The sequence below is a fragment of the Pongo pygmaeus genome, chromosome 8, assembly GCF_028885625.2.
Source record: "Pongo pygmaeus isolate AG05252 chromosome 8, NHGRI_mPonPyg2-v2.0_pri, whole genome shotgun sequence".
In the NCBI taxonomy this organism is placed as follows: Eukaryota; Metazoa; Chordata; class Mammalia; order Primates; family Hominidae; genus Pongo; species Pongo pygmaeus.
Genome location: NC_072381.2, coordinates 92,964,803 through 92,981,089, shown reverse-complemented (window position 1 = coordinate 92,981,089; position 16,287 = coordinate 92,964,803). Strand labels below are relative to the sequence as shown.

Below are 16,287 nucleotides of genomic sequence, written 5' to 3'. Positions count from 1 at the left end.
TCAGAAAATAAAAAAAATGGAAACAAGCTTAATAAATGTACAAGTATAGGAAAATAAATATTTCTGATGATTTCACCATTTAATTAAGGCAACGACAAAGTGCAATGGAAATTGTTTTTTAAAAAGAACACCCTCTTAATTTCACCATGAACTAGGTTTTAAAGTATATGCATATGAACAAAACTGGAAGCTAATATGGAAACATTAAGTTTTAGAGAAGTAGGACAATGGGTGATTTTTAAAATTCTCTGTAGTCATGTTTTTAATAAAAGAAATTTTCTTAAGTACAATAAGCACATAGAGTTTTCATTCATATACTGAAATAAACATCATAAGCCTTATTCAACTGAATTGTAACAATGAGTCCTATTTGTCTTAAATAATTGGTATCTCAAAATATCCCCTGTATTTCAAAAAGAATTAACAGTCAAATCTTAAATTTCTTAAGAATTAAAAAAAAAAAAATAAGGCCTTGACATTTTATTCTGCATTCAAAAGTGAGAGGCAAAGCAAATTGTAAAATCATGCAAACAGAAAAAAAATCACAGAAATCTATTCCTAGAACACTTTCGTAATTATATTTGCCTGCCCTAAAAACAAAACAAAACCAAAAAATTCAGAATCCACTAAAGCTACTCCCTTGGCATCTTCCCATCTCTGGGCTAACTTAAAACTCCATTCCGTTTTTGTTTCTTTTTTTCTAAAACTTCACTTTAATACAAGTTTCTAATTTAGATAAATAAAGCACTTTAATTCAACAGGCTGGCATAGCAAATTTAGGGCCTACAAAAGAATGCAACACATGGATCAGAGAACCTTAGAGTCAGCCCTATTTTCTTTACCTAGAAATATTTAAGTTTGTATAGCTCGTTGGAAATTTGCAATTTTACATTGTACATTTAACTTCATCATAACTGACTATAATAAAAGCAGCTTTAGAATAAAAAAGCATAAGGTCAAAGAATACATTAAATAACAAAATAGTAAGACAAAAGTGACTCCCAACAGTTCAACAACTACATAATTAAAGGAAAAAGGATTACTTTAAAAACTACTAGCAAAATTAAAAAAAAAATTAAACATCCTTCTGAATACTACGTACAGTATTAAAAACGCTTACGGAAAACATCTTCAACCTTTTCTAACAGAAGTTCAAAGCAACACTTTCACAATCAGCCAAAGAACACATGAGCCCTCTTCAAATAAACCTTTTTTGTTATTAGGGATATCTTCTGTGGACAAAGTTCTTATTATAATATAAAGAATACTGGCCTAGCAGCAGTCAGAAAACCCAGATGTTAGGACTAACTCCATCACTGATTTAGTAAGTTGACCTTCTTAAATATCACACCTGGAGGCAAAGGTACTGATTTTCATCAAATATTATACTTACTATATACCAGACATTTTACACAGCATTTTGGGCTAGATAATTCTTTGCTGAGGGGGAGGGGTCTTATGCCATACAGGATGTTAAGCAGCATCACTGGCTTCAAGCCCCTAGCCAATAGCACACTCTACCACCCCAGCTGTGACCACCAAAATGTCTCCAGAAAATGCTAAAAGTCCTAGAGGAGGTAAAAGGGGATCACTCTCAGATGGCAATCAATACTCTGAAAAAAACCTCACCTATACTTTTAACAAACCTAAAAAACCACTGTACAAGTTTAGGATTTTTACTCCCATTTTGGAGTTGTCGAAACGGGGTTCACTAAGGTTAGGCAGTGTATCTACATAACTGATAAGTGGCTGAGCAGGGATGTATTTACTTATTTATTTTTGAGAGAGGGTCTCACTCTGTCACCCAGGCTGGAGTACAGTGTCCCAATCACAGCTCAATGCAGCCTCAAAGTCCCAGTCTCAGGTGATCCCATCTCAGCCTCCTCAGTAGCTGGGACTACCAGTGCGCACTACAACACCCAACTAATTTTTGTATTTTTTTTTTGTAGAGACAGGGTCTCCCTATGTTGCCCAGACTGGTCTCGAACTTCCGGACTCAAGCAATATGCCAACGTTGGCCTCCCAAAGCACTGGGATTACAGGCATGAGCCACCACGCCCAGCCTTGAGCAGAGATTTAATCTGGACTTTAGGTCCAGCCAACTCCAAATCTATGCTCCATTCCACCATACTGCCTTTCTAAACTCACTATCTCGTCTATAAAATCAGGATAACATTTTCCATGCAAAGCTACTTAAGAGTTTACAGGTCAAATGAAATAATGCATGTATAAATTCTAATAACCTAAAGGAGCATAACATGTTAAGGGTTTGCTTGGTGGGAGATAATGTTCATTGGTGGTCCTCAAAGTGTGATCCCCAGACCACCAGCATCAGTATCACTTGAAAACTTCTAAGAAATAAAAATTCTCAGGTCCCAATCCAGATCTACTGAATCAGAAACTCTGAGGGTGGAGTAAGCAATCCATAGCTTAATAAGCCCTTCAGGTTGTTCTAACACACTGAAGTTTAAGAACCACTCATGTAACATAATGGGAAAAATACTGCACCAAGTGCCAAAAAAGTCCTGCATCCTTCTTCAGACTCAATCTTTCGCTAGCCATTAACAAGCTACTGATTCCACTGGAGCTACAATTCCTAAGCTGCAATAAATAAATAAATAAATAAATAAATAAATAAATAAATAAATAAGAAAGAAAGAAAAAGAAAAGTAATGCCTGTTCCGTCTGCCTCTTAGGTTACCTGTTCTTCTTTGCAAAATCAAGTGAGCTAATGATTTAAAAAGTGTATTGTTATTCAAAAACTACATAAGACAGAGTATATATTAGCTAATTCAGTATCTTTCATAAATGATTCTTTCAAGGTATACAATAAATTTTACAACATGGTCAAATTAAGCCTAGCAAAACACTGTTTTTACCTTATAAAAATGAATAAAATAAATTTTAAAAAATCCCAGGCATTCCATTTTATCGCTGACAATCAATGTAAAATAATTTATAATACACACTAAAAAAAAAAAACCTAAAAAATCAAGCTTAATGACATCCCCAAAATTTCATTTTAAAAGTACAGTTCTCAATTCTATCTAATTTCATCTCCAATCAGTTTAGAGTAACCAGAATACTCAAAAAGAAGTCTCACAAAGAGAGGGAATTTTAAATGGAAAAGACTCCTGCATTTTGAAATAAGCAAAAAGTTTGTAACTTTAAACATGTATATGATATTTATTAATCACTCTAAAAATATATCTATTCATGCCAGCAATGGTGGGTTAAATTTTTAAATGCATCTAATTAAAAGAGTATCTGAGGCTGGGCGCGGTGGCTCATGCCTGTAATCCCAGCACTTTAGCAGGCTGAGACAGGCAGATTACACGAGGTCAAGAGTTCGAGGCCAGCCTGACCAACATGGAGAAACCCCATCTCTACTGAAAAAAAATATAAAATTAGCCAGGCGTGGTGGCACATCCCTGTAATTCCAGCTAGTTGGGAGGCTGCAGCAAGACAATCGCTTGAACCCAGAAGGCAGAGGCTGCGGTGAGCCGAGATCGCACCATTGCACTCCAGCCTGGGCAACAAGAGCAAAACTCCATCTCAAAAGAGTATCTAATTCAAATCACAATAGATTTCGTAATACCTTAAATAATTACATCCTCTTCAAAAAATCAAAAGTATTAAACAAATAAAATTCACAGAATACAATCTTTGCAATTACTAGTAAAGAACAGAGAAGCTTATTGTACTTCAGCCTGAAAATCTACAAAAATCAAAGGAAATAAAAGTCAAAGCTATGCTTAAGTGCTCTAATACTAAATCAACAGTAAGTTTTAGGTAGTGATCCAAAGCAAAAACTAGGTGCAAGGAGAGAGATTGATTTAGAAAACTCAGCTGTGCTCAGATGCCAAAATGCACAATTCAATTCTACAACCTAGACATGGACCAAAAATACAGCTAGTTTACAAAACACACAAAATGCATAAAAATCACATAATCAGACAGTCACATAGTATCAGACAGAGTGTATTCGCTCTGCAATATAAAACACACACACAAAAAAAATCCACTCACTGGAAGTCAAGTGCTTCACTACTAAGAGTGCTGTGGTACATCTGGGATATCAGTACAGCCCAAGGGGGGAAAAATAATAATAATCCCTATGTATACATAATGGCCTTTACTGGACAGATAAGCTTATTCCATCTTTCCCCATATTCAATAAAAAAACATGAAGAAAAAAATCCTTTAGTTCTTTAGTTCTTTCTTCCCACATCTTGGGCCTAAATCATATTGAGAATCCTGGCCAAATGTGGAAATAGGACACAATAACACAGAGATTGAATACTTTAAAAGTTCCCATATTATGTTAATGCATTACAGATTATATTAAGTGTAAATTTTATTGTAATAAATGTAACTTGACATTCAGTTGCAAGTCTCCCTCAAAAAGCTGAAATTTTCAAAAGGAAATGCTAAAAAATATACTTCTATTGACCAAAGTTTACATAGCTCATATTAAGTTTATTACATTTGAGGCAGAGTTTACTTTATGTGAATAAAAATGTATGATAGTTAAGTTGACCTATCTTCAACACTAAAGAAAATTTAAGATTATAACAAAGTTTAAAAATTCTACTTCATTATGCTAATAGGAAGTTTTTGCCTTTTATATTTTAAAGCAAATAGTTTTTGATTGGCATAATTAATTTTACTTTGCTCAACAGTTTGAGTTAGCAGAGATTTATTTCCCATTTGTGATGAAACAGCAAAATCACAGACATGTCATACCCAGACTTCCTAAAGGAATACCCTTATTTTTAAAAGCACTTATAACTTGAAACAATTAAAATCCTAACATGGCCCAAACTGAGGAAATTCAGTTACAATCATATACCATAAATGAAAACACAAATAATTTCCCTACATACATAACCTGAAATTACAGTTTTTCAGAGCAGTAGCTACCATTTAAGTATTTACAATGTGGCAGGTACTATGCTAAATGAATTACTTATTATTATCTCACTTACTATTCAAGATAAACATATGCGGTAGGTTCCATTATCATCCCCATTTTACAGATAAAATAGATTGAGAAAATCTAAATAACCTACTCAAAGTCATCTAGCTACTAAATGGAAGATCCAGGATTACAAAACAAGCAGTCTGGCTCCAGAGCCCACACTGCCTCCCTAAAATCTAAAATGAAACAATGTATATACGCTTAAAAGTACAGATAAACGTAATACTCAAAATGTTAACGTAATTTAAAATAGATCTGACCATATTTAAAAATTATAGAACAATATCCTCTAAGGTAGTCTTTTCTTTAAAGAAATGAAAATTCATTTTTTAATAAATATTAAGATAAAAGGTTTGCTAACTTTGTATACACATATACATACACACAGAGAAATCAAACACTGGTTAGATTCACTGTTCATATTTGAAGTGATGAGTACTGATAATAATTATGTGTATAATTACTTAAAATATAATGCGTAAACAGTCTTCTTTTTCACACTATGTGGAGGTCAAGAAAATTCTTTTGATGGCAGGTACAGCTACAATATCCATCTCTCAATATTTTCAACACTGGCCGGGCACAGTGGCTCACGCCTGTAATCCCAGCATTTTGGGAGGCCGAGGCAGGCGGATCACTTGAGGTCTGGAGTTTGAGACCAGCCTGGCCAAGGTGGTGAAACCCCATCTCTACTAAAAGTACAAAAACTAGCTGGGCGTGGTGGCATGCACGTGTAATCCCAGCTGCTTGGGAGGTTCAGGCAGGAGAATCGCCTGAACCTGGGAGGCAGAGGTTCCAGTGAGCCGAGATCCCGCCACTGCACACCAGCCTGGGCAATAGAGCGAGATTCCATCTCAAAAAAAAAAAAAAAAAATTCTCAACACTGCCAAAAAGTAATGCCTTGAAGATGTCCTAATACCTTGAAGATGTTCACACATGTCCCAATGTCAACTGTTGCAAATGAAGAATCTGCCTTAACTATACAGAACTAAAACTTCCCAAATAAAATTAATTCACCCTTAAATTATGTTACTCTTCTTATATTAATATTTGCCAATACTTATTTATTCCAGTGCAAATTATTTTAAAAGAATGAAATTGCTAATACTTCCTCTGCAACCAATGAAAAAAATTCGAAAAACTAGGGGAAAGGTGAATAGTCAAGTACAATATACTAATTTCACCTTTCTTGGCAAATTAAAGTATTTTACATTAGTGAATGCATATATTCAATATGTACAAAGAGAATCACCACAGACCAATATACTTTTAACCACCTATGGAAGAACGTATATGTGGCAGTAATACACCCTGTAAAAGACTTACAGTTATCAGTTTGCTCAGCAAAGCCTTACCAATTTAAGGTTAGTCAAACCTCAACATTATTCTCTCTGATAAGCAACTGCATTAATTTCAAAGCTACCAGATAGAAAGCAATTGTAAAACAGAATTGACTGACCCCAGTCTCACAAATTTCCTAAGTCACTATCTTCAGAACAAATCCTAACATCTTTTCTTAATGAATTCGGGCCACAAGATGAATTCTTCAATGCTGACTGTGAAAATCAAGTTTAACAAAAAAAATGAAGAAAAAGGTAACAAGAGTAAGAACTAATGGGTTCTATGTAATAAAACTTCAGAACTGTTTGTTTAACCCAATGGTTTCTACAGAAAAAAAATACATTTCTTAAGCTATGTTAATATTACCTTTTCTGGAAGCTAAATCCTTGTAGTATGGCAGAGGCCTCACATTTCAATTAAGCAGAAAATTGTCATACGCATGCAACACTTCTACAATTCTCTTTACAAACTCTGAAGTCACCCACAATATCAATAATAAAAATGATTTCCTAAGCTTTCGTCTTACTAAAAAGATTGAGATGAAAATTTAAAAATAGCACGTTTACTTCAAGTGAATTAATGTTAAAACTTTGTGAAGTGAATTTCCCATAACAAATACTCCTCCATTAAAAGTCACTGAAGTGATTACTTCAGAAGTGGCTTAAAATATTTTTTTAAGTGTTGCGCTATCACCAAATGAACAAACAGCAAATGGAGGCAAATTTCAAAATAACATTAGAAAATAAGAATTGAAGACTTCTTCACTTCCAAAAAGTAAGCCATTTCATAACACTAAGAAGTTTATGTATTTTATGTGGCTATGAGAAAGCAGATACACTGTTCCATACAAAAATTAAAATATCACTAGTTGCCTTTCCCATGTTATTAAAAATAAAATTCTAAAAAGGCAATAAAGGAACCTTTCTTTACTATCTTCTAAAACTAAGTTTAAAATGAAGGTGGTTATACCTCACCATATTTTATTATCTTTAATCATTTAGTATTTACTTAGTATATTATAAGCAATGTAAATCTGCATTGATGACTATACTGCTGTGCAAACTTTTACACTGGCAGCAATAAAATTCCTTTTTCCTCATATAAACTGTACATTACTCCTTTCAGTTGTGCTTTACACTTGAATAAGCACTATGAAAAATGAAGTTTGTAAGTTATCATATAGCTATTAGGTGGTCCAGTCATGTTTTTCAGGAAATATAACTTAGCAGACACAAAACAATGTAAAATAAATACTGTGAATAGAATATTTTTCAAAACCCTCATGATTAATTTCAGTAATCACTTACCTTGAGGTAATTTAGGTAACTTCAATAGTCACTGTACTCTCTGCAAGTTAAAAGTATTCCCTGTGAAGATTTATTTGAAAAGAGGCAAATCTACCAAACATTAAAAATACAACAGAAGCCTAAGGTTTCCACATACCCTAAATACACTAAATTTTTCTAGTCTCAAATTCAGCACTATATTTCAGACTAATATTAAGCATATAACCCTACTAACAAATTTTTAGAATAATTTAATTTTGCGATAATATTTTAAAACTGAATTATTGTCCTCAATTTTCCTCGGAGAAATGCCTTCATTATTAATCTTTCTTTATCAGAAAAAAATACTCCAATCACTACTTTCATAAAGGAATTTAACTTTTCACAGGTTAGTTGCTGAAATAAATACTACAACATGCCAAAGACAAAGTCTTCAATGACCATTTTAATGCCTTCCCACCCCAATAAACAGAAAACACTAACGTGAAAACAAGCAAACCAAGTACGCTGGAATATCAAAATTATTGGGAGTGCAATTATCAAAAAAGCAAGCACTTCACAGACTTCCCTTACTGACTTTTTTTCATATCAACTTTTGGCTCAATAAAACCACAACTCTAGAAATTAAGTGTTATTAGTCATTTGACGCAATATTTGATACTGCTTTCTATGCATATCACAACTAAAAGTACAGTTTTAGAGAAAGTTTTAAGTCACATAAATTTCATGTGTAGAGACCCACATACGCTGAAATCAAAGAAAATGCCAGTCATGCCACAGCTCACATGTAAAAACCTGGTAAAATAATTTTAAGGTCTTAATAACCCTGATAATTTTAAATCAAGTGGGAAAAGTAAAAGTAGTGTGTATGTACTTTAAGTGTGGAAAGAAATCTGTCTCCCAGACAGCATTCAATTATTTTCTTCAGAGGCTTCTTTTCCAAAGTTACATAAACATTTAATTTTTTGTTCCTATATATTTGGATGACTGTCAGTAATTCATGCTAATAGTAGACTGCTTTGGAAGTCACAAAAGAATTTTTCCATAATTACTTTTGGGCAAGCGGGTCCAGTTTAGCCTTAGTAACATTTTCAATTAATGGCAACTTCAAAATTTGCAAATACTCTTAAAATAATATTTTTGACTTAACAGAAAACTAAATTTTGGGAAGCTACTTCTTCAGTAAGTTTTATATTCATTTCAAAACAAAAACTTGGGCAAAATTAACTGTGCACATTTATATGCAGCTAACATAATCCAAGGGAATAAAAACTCTCCTGATATAAACGTTGTCTTAAAAAAAAATATTCCCCACAATTTTTAGCAGGACATATAGACACTGTAGTGTCACTCTACCTTTAGACAAAATGCAACTGACATTTGCTAAGATATAATTTTTATTAAAAATACTGTGCTAGTACTTATGCAATTACATAATTTTAACTAAATACTGTCCACTGCCACAATTCACATTACCAAACTCATATTACCAAATTTTAGGCCTTGATAGAGCCTAAATGCTTCAGTCACTTCATACCAATAACTTAATTCTGTTTTCACATACCTTATACACTGGCCTACCAATAGCTCTCAATTCCTGTCAATACTTTCCATTCTGCAAAAAGAGGGCCCCATCCCCATCCCTAATCAAAACCAGTGTGTTGTACCTTAAACTGCAAAGATTAATGCTTTTCGATGACCACTAACTTTTGAAGCTCGAAGGCCTAACTTTTAGACAACTAAAGCTACACACTGTTAAATTTCTTGGGCTTCTGTCTTATTCAGCAAGCTGACTCAGTAAATTTAATACACTGTATGAGAAAAGCTAACATACCCACAATCTAAAGCTGGAGTAAACCCCTCTTGCCAGCATTTCTAGACATTAGCTGGTAAAATACACCTGACATTCTACACAAACCAGTAAAATTAGCGATACCAAAAGGTATCAGAGGACCTGAAACCTAAAAACGGTGAGCAGCAATTCTGGCATCAGAACAATACTTAAATTTCAAGCATGAACTGAAGTTTTCTCTCTGCAATCTTCACTTGCTACACACAATACCCTTGAACCTACACATTATCATCTGGGATCAAAAACTACTCAATATCCATTCTATGTTTATGACAAGAGCACTGAACATTAAACGCTACTGAAGTGCAAATTTCAAGCACTATCCTACATCACCCCATAGGGAGAGAAAAAGGTAAATATAACAAAGATCTAGTAAGAACGCCTTATAAGGTATATTATGGCACTACTGATTTCAAACTACAAAACTTCTAAATACAGTTCAAAGTTGTAAGTAACTTAAGTTTAAACATTAACAAAACTACTTTTTGCCCTCAATGTGCACCATATATACTGAAAATGATTCTGCTTCTAAAGTTATGCAAATAAGTCATATTTTAAAAAAATCTATCAATGCAACTCAGGAAACTAAAACAATCACTGCAAGATTCTGATGCAATATGCGTACGTGCAACACTAATTTTCATTTTATTCTGATCTAAACCCTTGATCTAGGGCCTAAGCCAAGATTTAATCGAAATATGCTCAACCTCAAAAAGCGTCTACTTTTTTGTTCATTTAGGAGACCGGATTACCGAGCTCGCTAATCCACTAACAGTGTACTGTATTCTGTATTAACGGACAATAGCCCTCAGGAAGAGACCATATAGAGAGCCTAAGAAAGCAATCGGTGGCTTGACACTTGCAACGAGGCAAGAGTTCCGTCTAGCCAAACACACCCTAGGTCGAATACACAGAAAGAAAACACAAAATATATGATCTAGCAACCTGACCAGGGTTAAATGTTATAGTCACGCAAACTACGGACATTTTCGCATCCGTCTACTCCCACGTTCTAAGAGAGTGACAGAAAGGTAAAGAGGAGCAGCCGTAGAAATGGATACAGGTCAAGTCTAAGTCGAATCCATCCTCTTGATATCTCCTTTTGTTTCTGCTAACGATCTCTTTGATGATGGCTGTCATGTCTGGGAGCCTGTGGCTGAAGAAAAAGGAGGAGAGAGATGGCAGAAGCTGCTGGTGGCGGGGCTTCTTCTGCAGGATGGAAATGGCTCTGGACTTCGCGGTAGCTGATGCCCCTCGCTCTGCCGCCGCTTGGCTCTGGACCGCAGCCGGGTAATGGCTGCTGCGGCGGCTGCTGGATGGTTGCAGCGACTGGGCCTGCTTCTCCTCAGCAGCCAGAGGCCTGGCAGCGGCGGCAGCGGAATGGGGAGAAGACGAATAATCCTCCGAACGGCTGCCTCCTCCGGCGGCCTCCGGAGCCCGGGCTACGGGGGGTGCGGCGGCGGCGGACGGGAGGTTTAAAACCGGCCCGGGTCCCTGGATGTGCCGCCGCCGCCGCCGCCGTGTTGGAGGCAGTAGAAGGGGAGAGACCAACTCTCCGGCGTTCCCAGCCCTGGAAATGGTGACAGGCGACTCAGACCCCCTCCCTGGAGCTGCAGCCGCCGCGGCCGCCGCCGCCGCCGCCGCCGCTGCCGCCGCTTCTCCCCCCCGCTCCAGGAGCGGGAGGTGCCGCCGCCGCCGCGCCTCAGCCGGCTCCCGCCCGAGCCCACGGCTTCCACCTTCCCTTTCAGGAGAAGCCGAGGAAGAGGCTGCACGGTTAGAAAAGACGAAGAGGAGGCGAGAAACGCCGCCGCTGCCGCCACCGCAGGCCGGCCGGCTCCCCGAGGGCGCTGCCCCCGCGGCTGCTCACAGGCGCTGAGAGGGGCTCCGGGCCGCGGCCGCCGCCGTCTCTCATCTCCCTCGCCTGAGCCCGGCCTCGCCTCACAGCGGCTCAACTCTCAAACTTCCATCATGGCTGCAGCTTCCGAGAGGAGAGAACTGAGCGCAGCCGCGTCCCAGCGCCCGAGCGCGTATCCTGCCGCAGCGCATAAAGAGTCCCGCCACATCACCGTCCGCCGGCCTGCCCGCCCCCTCCGCCGCCGCGCTGGGAGCCCGGGAGCCTCGGGAGACCGAGGGGAGGCGGCAGGCGAGCGAGAGGCGGACGGGACCGCGCCGGGCGAGGGGAGGGCAGGGCAGGGGGAGGTAGGAGGGGGCAGAGCGGTAGCTCTGGGTGCGAGCGCAGAGCCCCCAAGCCGCAGGCTCTACTGAGCATGCCCAGTGTAGCTGCCTGGGGCTTGCTCGGGCCGGTTCCCAGCCGCCCGCCTGCAGCTGCACTTGCCGCGGCTGCTTTTGCAGCAAAGCGAGACGAGGATAACGAGCTAAGCCTCGGCCTCTGCCCAGAAACCCAGCCGGAGGCAGGGTAGGCTGTTGCGGGGCGGGGGTGGAGGACTGATGATGAAAGCTGAGATGGGTGCGTTGAGCAGTGTCACTGACTCGAGTCTGAGGTTACCTGTGCGCAGGTGAAAAGGATCAGGTGACCACGCTGGTCAGTGTAGAGGGAAATGCAGGAACGGTCCCTGCAAGGGGAATACCCTCCCACCTTGCCTCTATCCCTAGATTTCCGCGGCGTGGACTGCATTCACTCTTTCCTTTTGCACCGCTGTCGGATCACCATCGTTCACAGAGATTTGACTGTAGCAGCCTTTGCCTAGAGATTCCCCCATCCCCCAAATGTGTGTCCTCATAGTGTCAGTTTTAGCACAAAGAGCAACCTGCTATTGTGTCGCCAGCGTGTATCACCTCATCCGGCTCCCTTGCAGCGCCCCACCTTTCGCTTCCCCGGTAACTCGGCTCGTTTGCCCTAAAAATGAAAGCTCACAGCCGAGCGTACTGAACGTGAACACATAGCCGTTGAATTTCAAGGGCCCAAAGGGCACCTATCTAAATGAACTGAAAGAGGATCCCTGTGAGTGGGACGCACCCCGCAGCCCTCTCCTGCGCCCGCTCCGGTGCCCCGAAGAGAGTCGAGCATCTTTCTCCCTCGAGCTCCAAGTCGGTTCGCGGCGTCGGAGTCAAGCTCGGTTCTAAGAGACCACCTAGCCCCGCCCCCCCTTGGCCGCCGTGAAAACCCGGCAGGATGGATCGCCCGGGGCCAGGCTCCGCGCCCCGGCCGGACCGTGCACGTTTGGGGTTACCGGGTTGAGTGGAAAGTACGGAACGGTAGGAAGCTGCAGCCCAGCGAGTGGGCGGGGCGAGGAGACCTAGGAGGGTTCAAAAGGAGGTGGAAGGATACACGGGCCACAGTCGGAACTACTTCCCGAAGGAGGTCACGTGTGTCCCTAGTTGGGGAACTTTCCAAATTCTCACTCCCCAGTGATAGCTCCGGAGGCAAGTCTTCTTCCTTTGCTCGGGGTGCTCTTGCCTGGTGCAGGCAGCGGAACCCCAACCCTTCCCGCGCCGTGGCGGAAACAGGGGCTCGGACCAGCCTCCCGAAGGAGCGCTGTCGGGGCTGGCGCTTGGGGAGCTGGTTACACAAGCACCCACATCCGAACACGTGCCCCCGCCTCCCCGCCTGCTGGCTGCCGCCGATTCTTACAGAACGCGGGGAGAGAGTCCCCAAGCTGGTACCACTCCTCGCCTGCTACCCTAAGAGCAAGCCAAAGGACCGAGACCTGAGACTCACTCCTTGCTCTACATCGACCTATTCTGCGCCTTCCCAAAAGTGGGAAAAGGAGCTGGGCGCTAGGGGTCTCGGGCCTCTCCCTCGCTGATGCCCTGCCGCCCTTTTGGTTCTGTGCTTGCGGGTATCTCCTGCAGCAGCCCAGAGCGTGCATTCTCCGATGTTGCAACAAACGTCCAGTCACTACCCCTGAGCTGGTGAGCGCGCCCCACCTACTGTAGACTCAGCCAAGTGACTTATCTGGTCTGAGAACCTAGTCAATGGCCGTCAGCCCAGAACAAACCTGTCAAGTCTGCTTACAGCGCCGATTGGGCTGACCTGTCACCGTGAGAGAGCTGATTCAGAAATGCTGAGAGTTGGATCGCACTCCTGCCCCGCACCCCACACGTCAAGGATCTACAAAGCAAGTAGTCGACCCGCTTAAAGAGAATGAGCATCAACACCAGTCTGGGAATTTATTGTTTTTTCATTTCCCTTAGGAAGTAGAACTCCAGACGACAATTTGAGTCAAAAAATATCTAACGAGACCTAGGTTGAAGCACTGAGTTCTTTTTCAAACTTTGAGAGAATGAGAATCAATCTGCATGTGTGTTCAATAATTGTAAGTGCCTAGCAAAGTCTAAAGAGGATTTATGCTGTATTTGAGAAAGAGTACTGTATATGTGCACATCATAGTTGCAGGCAACCTCTGAAGACTAGAAACCCCAAGAGACCTAGCGCAGAAAGCCACAGGCCATTACCTAACTCCGGGACTACTAATTAAACCTGGGATATTTACAGTGTTCTTAGAGATCTCCGAGGCTCCATAAAACTTTGCACTTATATACAGCATTTAAGATAGCTCTGCAGGAGTTAACAACCTGCTGAAGCTTCAGTGTTGATATTTATTGAAGGCTGGTTTTGTGCATAGTTCTGGTCAGCTTGGGAAAGGCAAGGATCACAGTGGAAAAGGAAATGGAAAGCAACCGGAAAAGAATAAGAGAAAGGCCTCCATTTGATTTCCAGAGATGCAGATACTGTCCACACAGCCTAGGGTGAACTACAGATTTCATTATTTTATAAATAACCAAAGATAAGGAGTTCCTGATGTCTAGGTGTTCTACTAGATTGCATGGTAAAAACCAGAGCTGTGTTTAATTGTCAATTACTGCGTGGTAGAAAAAGGGGAAATGAAGATGAACTTTTAAAAGGGGAGTAGAGTAGGGAGGGGTAAAATGTCTCACATTTGTTTCTTATGTTGCTGATCTTGTCTCCAGAGTCCCTGTTATTAGCACTGCCCTACTCTGCCCCTCCCCTGGAGCCTACCCTAAGTGACAATTAGTCTCAGCATCTGAGAATCTCTGAAATCTGCTTTCATGGAAGCAAATGAAACAAGGGTGCATTCCTGTCCCTGGTGCGACAGAATCCTCATGGAATCCATGGCACAGAGTTACTCTGGAGCAGAGATAATCTGCATCACCAGCACTAAAGTGCTAGAATATGAGACCAGCCTCCAAGTACTTCCATGTGGCTGAAGAAAGAAAATGGGAAATGGGTTTTACTGCTTCTCTAAACACCAGGTCCCTCTACTTCTCTCTAGTGGTGAATGAAAGGATCATCAATGTTGGCAGATATTTGGCCAGCCCGACAGCAACATCAGGTGGTTATTAGAAGTTGCTGAATAAAATCCTCCTTCTGTTCCTAGTGTTAAGTTGTTTCTGAAAGAAAAACTGATGCATCCTTTTCCAACTTTTTGTTTTTCTTTACCTTTCTACCCAAATTGCTGGCCCTATCTAAATTAAAGAAAGTTTCAAAAATAGTACTTTTTTAAAGTTCAATTGAAAATACCTGCTTGGCTGTACAGATATTACAACACACTGGTCTCCAAGCACTTCAGTTCTTTTTTTTTTTTTTTTTTTTTTTGAGATGGAGTCTCACAGGCTGGAGTGCAGTGGCATGATCTCGGTTCACTGCAACCTCTGCCTCCCGGGTTCAATCAATTCCCCTGCCTCAGCCTCCCGAGCAGCTGGGACTACAGGCGCACACCACCATGCTGGGCTAATTTTTTTGTAGTTTAGTAGAGACAGGGTTTCACCATGTTGGTCAGGATGGTCTCGATCTCCTGACCTTGTGATCCGCCCGCCATGGCCTCCCAAAGTGCTGGGATTACAGGCGTGAGCCACCGCGCCCGGCTGTACTTAGTTCTTTACCTGTCTGGATTCAGAACCAGAATACCATAGGGAGAAGTAGAAGCTTGTAACAAAGGGAGAATTATATAAAGCTTCAGGGTGACTATGTAGATTGATTAGTGAGCATGATAAACCAGCTTTAATTATCATTTCTAACAGCTGATTCCAAAACTCTATTGTTACTACACCAAAATAATGTCGAAAGAAAATTTCTTTCTTATTTTCTTTGATAAGCGAAATGACCAGCAACTTGATGTGGATGATATAAATACTTGATGTGCTCTTTGTAGGTCCTCTGCTAAGATGTCTTTTGTGTAAACACTCTGATCTCTATAGTGCCTTTCTCATCTCCCATACACTGACCTTTCAAAAAGGGATCTAACTCAATAGCTTTAATTTTTAAACAATCTTCTATATTTCTGTCTGTTTAACTACTGTTTTCTAAATAATACAGAATATAAAAACATAATAATCATTGGATTGAATGTAAACCCATTGTTCCAAGGGTCTGAGATTTTCCCCTTATTTCATTTATCCTGATAGCAAACATTATTGTTCTTTCAATAAAGATAATTTTAAGACATTCTCCAAAAGGCACTACTGTGGGTCATACAAGTAACTATATTCTAAAAGAGAATTTTCCATTATTGTATACAAGCTTCCCATGTCCCAAATCTCTCCTGAAGCTATTTCAGATGCCATGGTGTCATCTTTCACATCTTGGTAGAGAGATGTGCTATATGAAATCATCATTCTCAGAGAAATAAGGGTTGAGTTGGTTGCTCCTGAGAACCACAGAGCAGACCAGGTACTCACTGTGTCCAAGTGGCATTCAGAAATTTTGTCTTGGACCGTGGAGCAATACAAATAAAAAAGACCTAACATGACAAGACAGCTTTGACTATGTTAGTCTCCAAGCTAACACTAGCTACCAATTATTCTACTTGGTCCCCGTAATACTAACTCTAGCCATATGGAACACA

General features: G+C 40.4%; 2 protein-coding genes across 2 annotated transcripts in view; one reads left to right on the top strand and one right to left on the bottom strand.

The window, feature by feature from the left end:
* Positions 1-11,607, bottom strand: part of PTEN (phosphatase and tensin homolog) — a 107,343-nt gene extending 95,736 nt beyond the window's left edge. Inside the window, exon 1 of the mRNA XM_054435653.2 lies at positions 10,522-11,607. Within this exon, the coding sequence (XP_054291628.1) occupies positions 10,522-10,600 (79 nt within the window). The 5' untranslated portion in view covers positions 10,601-11,607. The remainder of the gene's footprint in view (positions 1-10,521) is intronic.
* Positions 11,608-11,683: 76 nt separating this feature from the next.
* KLLN (killin, p53 regulated DNA replication inhibitor) lies at positions 11,684-15,897 on the top strand. Its single transcript, XM_063670577.1, is given in 2 exon segments — positions 11,684-12,616; positions 12,618-15,897. Coding segments are annotated over 2 exon segments (633 nt in total). The 5' UTR covers positions 11,684-12,593; the 3' UTR covers positions 13,228-15,897.
* The last annotated feature ends 390 nt before the right edge of the window (positions 15,898-16,287 follow it).